This window comes from Thunnus thynnus, chromosome 10 (genome assembly GCF_963924715.1).
Source record: "Thunnus thynnus chromosome 10, fThuThy2.1, whole genome shotgun sequence".
NCBI classification, from domain to species: Eukaryota; Metazoa; Chordata; class Actinopteri; order Scombriformes; family Scombridae; genus Thunnus; species Thunnus thynnus.
In genome coordinates, this window is record NC_089526.1 from 17,315,697 (window position 1) to 17,328,499 (window position 12,803).

The window sequence follows — 12,803 nt, forward strand, 5'->3', positions numbered from 1 at the left end:
GTCTTCTTATTAAGTGTCTGTTATTTCATGTCAATAAGCATTTTTTTCATGTGAGTAAACATTTTTAACTAAAATGAAACCAAAAGATCAGTCAACCCATCACAGTAAAAATAGAGGGACTGTAAATGCATGTACCATGTGTAGTAAACCAGATTACAGTTCCAATATTTTTTACATGGATAAACAGACAAGGTGAGGGAAGTACACTTAGCCCATTGGTGCCTTGCAGTCCGATAAAGTGTGTAAGGTTGCAGGTGCATCTCCTTAGCTCTCATATAGTCACTTCAGTCAGTTACAGGTCCGGAGCATCAACAGTCATTCGGTGAACAAGCACTGAAAAGTTATCACATAACTGATCTGGTGAACTATTTTTTAGAGGAGAGTCCCTGATCCATATATAAGTAAGTGAGTCTGAGCTACACTGCTCCAGTGTGAAACCCTGTCACAGTTCATGGTTAATTATCATCCATATGGGATTGGACACTATTCCCTTTTCCTCCTGCATTTGAGTTTTCCATTCAGTAGTCCACAGTCTACTTCAAGGTGTTTTTAGCAGATATTTGATACTGTGAACTGAACATTATTTAAGTGAATGTTGCCTGTTTGAATATTAAACCAGTCTAGATTAGTCTCTTTTCAGGCTTTCCAGTCACTGACTAAGCAATTTTCAATCAGGCTCCAATTTTCTTTCACCTGTACATGTAAACTTATGGGTGCAGATGGAGGAGACTGTATTTACAGACTTTGTAGGCCTGTAAATATATGAATAGTGCATGTTAGACAAATGGCATTATATCAGACAGAACTGTTGAGAAAAATACACCTCTCTAGATGCTGAAATATCATACATCAGACCACAATGATGTCTTCTCAGACTGTAAATAACCTTGGTGTAAGAAAAGTTGAAAAGCTGGCCATCATTATGGACCTGTTATTTATCCACAGTCTCACAGTTTTGCTCTCTATACCATCCAGTGAATCAGATCTTTCCTCACAAGACACTCTCTCAGGCATTTTCCTGTACAAGTAGCAACAACTACCATTTTCTCCTAGCAGGTTTCTAAAACCTTACTTTCAGCCCTTAAAAGCTGAGTATACTGGCCTCTTAACACTGATCCAGTGTGTTGTAGTTGTACAGAGATCTTTCTGCCACTGGTTACTGACATGTTGCTGGGGGCTCTGGGGGAATTCATACCCTCAATATATCTTCAGGCAGTGATTCAGCTCTACACATCTGTACTTGTTAATCTGTGTTCTGGTTCTCATCAAGGTTGGTGCTTCATCAGGCCGTGACTCCTCCTTCCCTAATGGTGGAGAGTGACCCTTGTGCTCCAGTCAAATCTTTGCCCAAAGCAAAATCCAATCCTGCAAACGTTGGCTGAACATTTTTTTTTTCCATGAAATATCACTTCACTTTAACCCCACATTATTAATCATGTAAAATTTACTGTATCAAATTGGTTTTAAAAAGCCTAAAGTCTCTTCTATTGCCTGTCCTTATTGTATTTATTTTGCAAGGTATTTTTGCTTGCTTGCTATTCTGAGATCACAGTAATAACAGTAACAGTAAAAATCACCCAACCAAAGTCAGTTTGGACAAAAACATCACCTAAAATACAAGATCATCATCAAACATAAAATGCAAATGACATTTACCATGTCTCTACTACATTGAAAGACCTTTACCACACCACATTTCGTGACTTAACACCATCAATAATCAGTGATTTTCATCACTATTAGGCTTAGGCTTAATTAGGCTAAATTTTAAACTTAAGACAGTGGCACACATTTACCACTTAACCACCGGACATCTCAACCAGGGGCACAAAATCTATGTGTGTGTGTGTGTGTGTGTGTGTTTAGATTTGTCATCCAGAGATGTGAGGCGAGGTCTGTGAATCTGTATTTTGTCACGCTGACAGTAAATTAAACAGCAAGTCTACGGCAAATCACAAAGTGTCTGTAGGCGCATCTGTACGTGCTCTGTGATTGTGACATTTAGTTAAACAATCGTCAGCAGAGATTAGAGCGTAGATGTGACAGCAGACATGGCTTTGCAGGATACACAATACGATATAGAGCAACAGCCCACAGTAGAAATGTATACCGATGTTTCTTTTTTTTACTCCACAAAAGGGCTTGATGCTCTGTTTTAGCAGACAGTGTATGGGGAACCCAGCTTCAGTCATGTAGGGCCCACTGGAAACTAGCACATGGCCATTTTTTGTTATGGTTTGGGAAATACTGACTGTATGATAATGAGCTGGTTCATTGTTGTTCAAGATATAGAGAAGTCTTCTTTAGGGATCATTTAACTGACAGGTGCACACTTAAAGTCTCACATTGTTGAATATAAATACTCTAATGGTGGGAAATGCTTTACAAGAGCAAGACGTGTCTTTTTTCACATGTTCCTCTTGTATCTTAATAAGAAGAGTATGTGTAATTGTTTGTACAAGCAATCTATTCCTCATAGCTCCCATCAAACTGGAGAAAATGTCAACCAGTGCCAAAAGGTGAGCAGAGTTTTTACTGTAGGACAGCAGTAATCCTCCATCCATCCCCGTCTCATTCCTGACAAATAACCATGAGAGAACAGGGGGGAGTGTAGTAAAAAAGTGCAGAAACCCCGTCATCTCTCGTCCATCATCAATATTCAGACTGTTCCTGACATAAACAAAGTTTTCCAGTTCCCCTTGTTGGACACTGACGCACCACTTTTGTACCTACAGACATATACACACACAGACATATGTCATATAGTGATCTTTCGGGCTTTTCTACGCCTACACAGACAGACAGACATATTGTACTCACTCTGTCTTTGTCCCTGTTTGCTTCGTCTAATTTCTTTTTCACATGTCCCCCTCTCTCTCTCTCTCTCTCTTTTCTGTTCCCAACCTGCACGTTCTCTTTGTGTTCATCCTCAGTAACAGGTTGATCCATGGCTCTTCTGCTGACATCCGTTATTCCGGATCTTTCCGAGCAATGCTGACAAGCTGTGAGTGATGATGATCCTCTAGACAGGAAACCAGGAGACACAAACCTGTCTCATTCTGCAAGATGGATGGAGTGCAGGTCCGGGGACGAGTTATAAAGAGACAGACCGAGCCTTACATTTGAATATAACTTTTAGTCGGGTGTGTGTGATTTTAACTTAGCATTTGAGTTTTGCTTGATGTATAACATTTACATTTTGTACATGTGAAGCGTATTGCTTGTCAAGAAATTTAAACAGTCATTTATTCCCCCCATTTTACAAGGAATAACAACATTTCTTATAGGCCTAGTCCTGTCTGGCAGCGGCAATTAAATGACACATCAGTTTGGTTTAATGTCATGTATCTAAAACAGACTTCTTGCACATCACTTTCATACATTTTCTGAAAAAGTCTATATAAATAGACGCTTTTTACATTTCTTCTTCTGTCAAACTGTCTGTCTCCTTGTTATAACATCCACAATGCAAAATATATCAACCATAACACAGTATTTAACTTTGTTTTCACTCTCTTCCTCTTATCATATTCAGTATCAAACTCCAATTACTTCTTTCATACATTACAGGATGGAAACGAGTTTAATCATATTGTGAGACTGATAAAAGATGATATTGTCTGTCTCTCTCCCACTGTTAGTAAAAATATTTCTCAGGATAAAAAGAGAATCAAATCCCTTGATAATCCTGGTGTGTTTTGTAGTTTGAGCTCAGCAGAGTGAGAATTACTTTAATATGAGTTCATCTTTAATATATCACTGTGAAAGCAGTTATGAGAGGACAGTTGAAATGCATCATATCTGATCTAAAACCTTTTGTTAAAAAATGGTTTTCATCAATCTGATAATTTCTTGATTAATCGCCTATAAAATGCCAGATAACAGTGAACGGTGTCTGTCACAGTTTCCCAGGCAATTTTTGTCTAACGAACAGTCCAAATCCAATCCAAAGATATTCACTTTACTATCATATATGACAAAGATTAGCAGTAGATCCTCACAAATGACTGTTTGGAACTTGGGAAAATTTGGCATTTTCGCTTTAAACATTACTTAAACAATTGATCAATTATCAAAATAGTTGCATAGTCCTAAATAGTCCTGATCAATTAATCAGTTAATCATTGTAGCTCTATAGACATGTTCATAAAAACATAAGGTGTTCCAGTGTGCAGATACAGATGCCTTTTTGTGAGTCACCTTCTTCATCTTCTACAACATTCCCATATATCACTTTTCATTCATATTCACATTTATCATAAGTTACAGATTGGGATAAATGAAACCCCTCACAGTTACCTACTGTAAATGTTAGTGTTTTAAGGATACAAGGTCGCTGATTTAAAATAATAATATTCAGACCATTCATGTACATGTACATTTATCCCCAACTGGTTTTCAAAATGTTTATTTTCTGAATATAAACTTGTACTGTTTAACATGAAAAGAAGGTAGGTTAACATGTTTGCATTTTCCTCATTTATAGTGTCTGAGATCATTTGTTGCTCACGTCTCTTGTTATGAGAGTCTATTGCAATGTAAATGTACATTCAATTGTATCTCACACAACAATGATAATACTATAATCCTAGTTCTATAAGCAAAAGCTAAGCCCTTTAATAGACTTACATAGGTTTGACAGCTCTCCTTTATAGAGACTGAAATTTAAATACACCAACTTGGATAAGCCAACTGTTAACCTGCTCCATGTGAGGTTTTTAAGAGCTTGTTATGGAGCAAATACTGAGTGAAATCAAACTTCATAATTCTCTCTTAGTTTTCCACAATATAAAGGCTATAAGAAGAACGCTAATGAGACTAATCATGTTAAAGAGGATGAATGAAAAAACTACTACACTAGAAAGAGGTTTTTCTTTATTTTATGAGAGAACTTGCAGAACCTCCATCATTTCTGTTTTACAGTAGTCCTATTAGACTAAACTTTAACAAAATTTAATGGTTTGGAAAAGAGCTGGAGAGACCTGCACAGTATATCACATATTTAATGTATGAGTTGTGTTTATGATGTTGTGTGCCAGAACACATGGACATTTTCGTGCATGTGTGTTCTAACATTGGTGTACATGGGCATGCATGTGTGTGTCAGAGCAGAATGTAAACACATACTAAGACTTCCTGTCTGAAGACCAAACCGAGGGGAGATTTAGAGTGAGAGGGAGGGAAATAGAACGACAGAGTCATTGAAGAGAGCGAGAGAGAGAGGGGCTAAAAATGATGCTAATGGAGGGAAAAAGAGAGACATCCAGTGTCACACCGAAGGGAGAAAGACATACAACACAAACAGGTAGAAGGATCTGAAGATGTTTGAGTAATCTAGAGGGAGAAAACAATACGCTGAGTAACAGAAGACAGGCTGACAAAGTGACAAATGACAGGGATACCTCTTGATGCACAGATCTGAAGAGGCGTGCTGATTACTGCAGCCAACTGGCTTGACGGACAAGGCATGAAATTCTCACTGAACCGCTATAGACAGACAAGCGACTGACATAAGTGGATGTTAAGAGATGATGCAAGTGTGCAAAGGTCACTGAAAGTTGAAGCATCCTTACTTGGACGAGATCCAGCATCACCTGGTTGGACACAGACCAAGGACCTGTGGATTAGGAGCAACGAGATGAACTCCAACTTCTGACTGTTCCCTAGTTAGTCTACTGGTTTAACTAGTCAGTTTTTTTTCCCTAGAGGTAAGTAAAAATAAGTAAAATGTGGCTGCATACAGTTTATTCTTGATTAAATAAAAGAAAAATAAATCGGCTTTCACAGTTGTATTTCATCCGGTAAACCTGGGTGCATGCAAGTACAACTGTCTCCTCCATTCATGAGTTTTTCCACAAATGGATACAGTTAGGGAAAATTTAGTAGAGTGTTTGACAAATACTCCAACAGTCTCCTCTCCAGAGCATGTTTGTAGTATGTTAAACAATCAGAGTCCATGGAAAAGCCCCTGTGAACTTTTATTGTAAGTACAACTATCACTAAAATTAGAGTTACAGCAGCAGAAAAATGTTCCATTTGCCTTGAGGGGCTTTCTTTAAAGCTATAATTTGATGCCGGACAGCGTGAGATCTTTATTCTGTTCTTCCATCCTGTCTCTATCCCTTTCTGTGTATTTCTCTCTTTCACACAATCTTAGGCACACACACGCACACACACACACACACACACACACACACACACACACACACACACACACACACACACACATACAAAAGGGACTCCCACGCTGCTGGAATTTATTTGGACAGTGTTATTTGTGATCTGCCTCTGAGCCCTCTGCTCTCCTCTCAGTATCATTTTACAGTCATTGCATCACCACTGTCTTTGATGTTGAAAGAGGAAGAGCAACAATAGGATGGCAACGGTGATGCACTGGATTGATATCATATTATCTGTGCAGACTCAAATCAGAGGCTACACAAGCCTGTTTTCAAGAATTCAATCTTTTTTCAGTTAGTGCCTCTGAAGTCAGTTTATTCTAGGATTACAACAGCTCCAATAAATGTGGTGTCCAGTTGAAGCATTTTAGCTTTTCATGTTTATATCACCAGAAGTGATTCACTGACATGTAACATTTCAGAGTTGTTGATTTAATGTCAATGATATGCAGATGCAGTGTCTTATCAGCAAAGAAATAGCATGTAGGACAATGTTCTGGGACGCCTAAAGTCACATTTTATGATGATAAGCTTTCAAAATTACCATAACCCAAACACTGTATGTCTGTATGAAAAACAACTTTACATCAAACATTTTGATGGTAATGCAGTTAGTTTTTCCAACAGTTGGTATTAGCATTTTATTCAGTATCTTCATTATTGTGTTTTATCATGTTGCCCAAAACTAATTTTGCTGGCCACTATTAAGGCCAAATTATCAACTACAACAATTTTGAGTGATTATAAATGAATGACTATATCACTGTAGGCTCAGATTTTTCCTCATGCACACTGCAGGAATGAGCTTTTGATTAATTAAAAAAAAAAAAAAAAGAGTCGACAGCCATGCATGCTAGTTTAGCGTGTTAGCATGCTAACATTTGCTAATTAGCACTAAATCGAAAGTAACTGAAAATTATGGGAATGTTATTGTTTTTGTAATGTTTTTTTCATTAGTTTCATTAGGTATTTGGTCACAAACCAAAGTATTGGATAAATTAAGAATTTGACCTGAGTTAAAGGGAAAGTTAAGGGATAACAGAAGTTATTACATGGGGGACTTGAATGTCTGTAACAAATTTCATGGCAGTCCATCTGAAAGTGGTTCAGACAATTCATTGTCCACAAACCACCAATGAGGAAAAGTCAGGGGAATACCAAATAAGGATAAACCCTAAAGCCTAGCTGGCAAAGAAAGACAGTCCGTAGCTTTGGATAACAGATTAAGATACATTTGTGTTCAAAGTTCATCTTCTCAGAACCCAGCTTTGGTTCACAACACATCATGGAAACCACTTGAATGTATTACTTATCACTATCATTTGTGTCTGAACAGAGGAAGTACGTGGTTTAACACACAATTACCCCACAGCAACGCTCATAACACTCATTATCGCTGTTAATGATGATGAACTAGCTCCTGTAAGCTGAATAATATCAGAGGATGTTACTGTGAAAACACCCATTTATTTCCTTCAGTGGTCTTAATGTTCTTTGGCCGGACTGGTCTTGTTAATGCAGATGACTCACATTATTCATGCCTCACTCTCAGCTGAGCATGTTATTCTCATTAGTGGATAGACTACATTTTTCATCAGTTGGATGATTATTTTGTTGTGAGAGATTAGTTTTGAGCCGTGAGCATACACAACACAATTACGCTGAGCACTTCCTAAACTTTTCCATTCTGGTATGCACATGAGCAATTAAACTACATTTGTCGTGGAAGGGTACAGTGGCATACCAGCCTCCAGCCAATTTTGGATTCACACTCGTTGGGGCGCTACAAGAGAGAAAATGTTTTCACCTCCAGTTTTCTCAGTGTATTGAAGTCAGTCTAGTGTATTGAAGTCAATGGACTCAACACAAAACAATAAAGCCAGTTATAGGTATCATTGTTTTAAATGGGTCAACTATGCTGCAGTCACTAACAGTAAGAACTGTCTAAAACTACATAAATGTGTGCATGAGACTGCCCTCTGCTGTTTATAAGATTCCTACCTGATAGATTCCAGTTCACATTTACATATTTTTCTCCCCTAAGCTGAAAACACCATATGGATAGGGTCACATAGTTAACTAGAGTGTCTAATTGTATAAACAGCAGGATTATGATTGTGCACTGTAAAACATTATCACCACAACATGAAAATGACATGTTGCATTTTGTCACAATGACATCTGTTAACTCTTTCTTGTTCACCTTTGAAATAGTCTGCATTTTTAACTGTCATCTGCACCTGTAAGTAGCGATTGTACAGTACATACTGTAGCATTTATTTCACCTTTATCCACTGAACAGTTTTATTAGGATAGTTGCTGGATTTCATTTTATGTCAGTATTTTCAAAACTGGAAAATGTTTTTACTCTCTTGTTGTGTGGAATATCATTTATAATGTTCATCTGCAAGTTGAATATGAATGTATGGACTGATTTATGAAATGACACCAAATTTAAGATTGTCAATATCCTTGGAAAAGAACTGTTGTCCTGTCCACACACATAATTAATCCAGTATGTGTATGTGATTTATGAGAAAAATTCCCCATCTATCTTGGTGGTAAATAAACAGGCCAGCTGTGAGATCAAGATTGCTTTATACCACTCTTTGTAGTACAGATCTGATCTGCTCTGAGCTATTTAAATGGACTGAAACCACACACAGAATCTTTCCCTCATATGACTGACATTTAAAGGTCACATCTTGACCAGAAGGACGTAAATGTGGTTTTTCTTTGTTCTGATGAGGATAAGATCTGTGCCATATAAGAGTTAAAATCTACATTTTTTTTAGTCTTAATGAATAAAACTAGAAATAAATATACTCATAATCCCTCGGAGCCCATTTCTGTAGCAATAAATAAATACAGTTACATATAAATAGATAGTCTAAATAAACCAAATACTTGCTCGAAGTGGCTTTGTCAATGTGGTCATGCCAACAGCAACAACCAACTGAGGTTAGAGACAAGGGATTCAGTGTACGTCAGAGCAGAATTGAGATGGACGTGTGTTTGTGTGTGTGATAGAGAGAAAGATTTAAGTTTATTTGGGTTTGATCAGGCATCAATCTAGCCGGAAAGCAGAAGAACGAGAAAACTGCTTCATTTATCACATAAGTTGCGAAAATGACAATTTCAAAACCCATGATGCTCCCTGTAAGTGTGAATGAGTTTGGCTGTTACTGTTTCAGCTCTATGGCAGATGTGTTTGTGGTGTTTTTCTGTTGCCATGCTGGAATAAATGGGTATAGAGAATCTGGATGGACATCAGCATCCTTAAATAAAATACAGACTGCATATCTTGCAGGTATCAGCCTTTTGTTGAAATTTAAACATTGTGTCATTTTGTCTGACAGTTTCTACTCCAACACTGAATCATCATCTGTATCATCCTCCCAGTCCTCACCAATCCACATCGTCATCATCTTTATCATCAACATCGGCATCAGTCACCATTATAATGAACTCCAACAGTACTGAGTCCTGGCTTTTTATCAATACTTCATTTCCCCTCCTGACTGTAACAGCCAGTTCCAGCAACAGAAGTGGCATGGAAGCATATCTTCAAAAACTAGCTCATTTAGATGAAGGACTCTACAATGACTTCTACGGCCTTTGGATTGCACTGATGGTCATAAACTCTCTCATATTCCTAGTAGGTATATTTCATGAATCCCTTTTGTGAATCGAAGGAATAATAACTCTCTGATCAACAAAATTGACAAAATTCAATCTCTTCCAGGTGGGCATGGTGCTCAACATTGTGGCGCTTTATGTTTTCTGTTTCCGCACCAAGCAAAAGACCACCTCGGTGATCTACACCATCAACCTGGCAGTGTCAGACCTCTTGGTGAATCTCTCTCTGCCGACTCGCATCCTGCTTTACTACAGTGGAGGAGCTTGTCTCACCTGCTCATACCTGCACATCTTAAGCTACTTTGTCAACATGTACTGCAGCATCTTGTTCCTGACCTGCATATGTGTCGACCGTTACCTTGCCATAGTGCAGGTGAGGGCTTGTAAACTATCCCCTCACAACATGCTGGATGCTGGATAAACAAAAGGAAGCTAAAAGTACTTTTTTTTTTTTTGTCCTTGCAGGTTGAAGCATCCCGTCGGTGGCGGAGCTCCAGTGTGGCCAAATGTGTGTGTGTCTCTGTCTGGGTATTTGCCATCGTGGTCACCTACTCCTTCCTCTCCAGTGCTATCCAGCACACGGGCTGCTGCCTCTCAAAGCTCCTGTTCCTCACCATCACTGAGTTCTTTCTGCCCCTCATCGTCATTGTGGCTTTCACTTTGCGGATAATGTGGGCCCTTGCTGATCGCCGCCTGATGCAGCAAAGCAGGTATAACCAATGTTAAACACATAGACTGAAGTAAAGAAGTAAGGAATCCAGAATACTAAGAGCTTTTGAGTTTTGGTCAGTTATTTGCCTGTATCAGATGTTGAAAAAAAATAAAATGACAGTGTTTTACATGATTTTGGTACAAGAATATACCATACATGCACAAGAAACAATGAAAAGTTGTAGCACTGAAAGCACTGCTGGCATACAGTTGATGGGATGTTACAGCAGGATCTCTCCCTGTGTGTTTTTCAGGGAGAGGAGAAGGAGGGCTGTCCAGCTGTTGACCACTGTGCTTATCATCTTCACTGTCTGCTTCACACCTTTCCACATCAGACAGGTGAGTGAGAGACAGTGACACTTTGTTTTACATAAAATATTAACATCATATTTTTGTAACCCTGAAACTCTCACTGAGACTTTAATATGAGATATGTACAGATTTAACAGTGGAAAGGTTGTAGGATAAACTTAATGATGGGTAGATGATGATAACACAAGATATGTTGCTGTTTTTCTGTATTTATGAAATGAACATGTTTTTGTCAAATATTAAAGGATTATGTCTAATTATGTGGCTGCGCTGTTATGTTTTTTGTGTATTTTTGTGTTGTAGGTGGTGGTGTACTTCTACCCCGACATGCCTCATCATGTGATAGTCTACCACTTGACTGTAACACTCAGCAGTTTGAATAGCTGTATGGATCCCGTTGTCTACTGCTTTGTTACAAACAATTTCCAGGTAAAACTGAAGTTACTATATATGTGTGTATATACAGCATATGTGTATATACAAAAGCCCCTCCTTGCCTTTTTCATCCACTATACATCCTTGCTGTGCCACCTATCCATCTCTCCACCCATCCTTTCCTCCAGCCATAATTTGTCCTTCCATTATTCATTCAGTTATTTACTCATAATGTCCTCTCCTTTTCTCTCCCCAGACTACAATGAAAAATATTTTCCGTCGTGCAGATCATGAGCAGACCAGTGGTGACATCATCAGCATGCAGCACAGCTCCAAGGCCTCAGGAGGAACAGTCAACGCCATCTCTAGTAATGTGATCATGATGACCAAGATTACCACCTCACTGCAGAGAGACAATCTGGGGAAGAATCATACACTGTAAATCCCCTCTTGTATGGGGTGAGGACAGCTGAAAGTCGCCTGGGGAGATACTGCGGATATTTTTGGACTCTGACCAGTGATAACAGCATTAGTGTGTGATGGCACAGTGAGAAGAGCTCAGGATTGACAGCTAATGCTGTTATTAATAATTTATTAATGAGAAATTACCCATTTTTTAAAAAGGGAGATACCAGTGCAACAGAGCTAACTACTTGAATGAATTACTTTGACAAGAGACAATCGAATCTACATTTAAACAATATCATCCTGTTACTTTGGACCTGCAACTTTTCATCCACGGGACAATCTCCCTAACTAGTGGGCTAGTTTGCTGCCAAATACAACACAATACAAAGCTGACTTATAAGTATTATTGCATGTAGGAATCATACGTCCATATGTGCTATAATTCTTTATACAATCATATTTCAACTCATATTTTACCTTTAAAGTGTGTGAGCACAGAGACTATGTGCCATATCCAAACTAAAGTTACCTATCATGTTGTGTAATCCCTAAATAAATCCTGTGGCTGAGCATGTCGACAATTGCCATTGCAAAAGGAGTAAATAGCTGTGAATTTTGTTTTGCAGGAAAGCTTTAACAGGATAGGAAATAATAGCAGGTATTAACAAAAGAAGTGTGTGAAAATAAGGTGATTAATACAGATGGAACATAGTGTAAAACAGATCACACCCGTTCCTGTTTCCCACAAAAAGATATGTTTTATGGCCTGGATTACATGTTCACAGTCATATCTTGACCCCTTCTCAAGACCCACTGTTTGGGAATGATAACCACTTTTGTGCAGCAGAGGGCAACATTGCTCACCCTTGAGAAGCATCAGAGACAGAGGAAAAATGTTAACAACTGAAATGAAACTTGCTTGGATGACACACACATTGTGAATGTTTGGACAGCAGTTGTTTGGCTGCAATAATGTTTTTAACGTAACAAAGTTTGATATTATGTGCTGTAGCATCATAAGAACTTCTGTTTGCAGGAAAGAAGACATATTAAATGTATATTAGGGGAATTAGGGGAGAAATAAAGAGGTGTTCAAGCGAGTGAAATGCTTTGCTTTGTATTACGAATTGATTTACTGATGATTTTATATTTGAAGGATGAAATTTGGATAAAAAAAAA

General features: G+C 38.2%; 1 protein-coding gene across 2 annotated transcripts; it reads left to right on the plus strand.

Annotated features, from left to right (window-relative positions):
- Positions 1 to 9,486: 9,486 nt before the first annotated feature.
- On the plus strand, positions 9,487 to 12,704 carry gpr20 (G protein-coupled receptor 20). Of its 2 annotated transcripts, XM_067601614.1 has the most exons (6): positions 9,487 to 9,837; positions 9,925 to 10,191; positions 10,284 to 10,528; positions 10,784 to 10,868; positions 11,145 to 11,270; positions 11,473 to 12,704. In XM_067601614.1, exons 1-6 carry the CDS (start codon positions 9,643 to 9,645, stop codon positions 11,656 to 11,658), a joined length of 1,104 nt encoding a protein of 367 aa, XP_067457715.1. In that variant the 5' UTR covers positions 9,487 to 9,642; the 3' UTR covers positions 11,659 to 12,704. The 2 variants fall into 2 exon arrangements, with proteins under 2 accessions (XP_067457715.1, XP_067457714.1); XM_067601613.1 differs by having other exon boundaries at positions 11,145 to 11,644.
- The last annotated feature ends 99 nt before the right edge of the window (positions 12,705 to 12,803 follow it).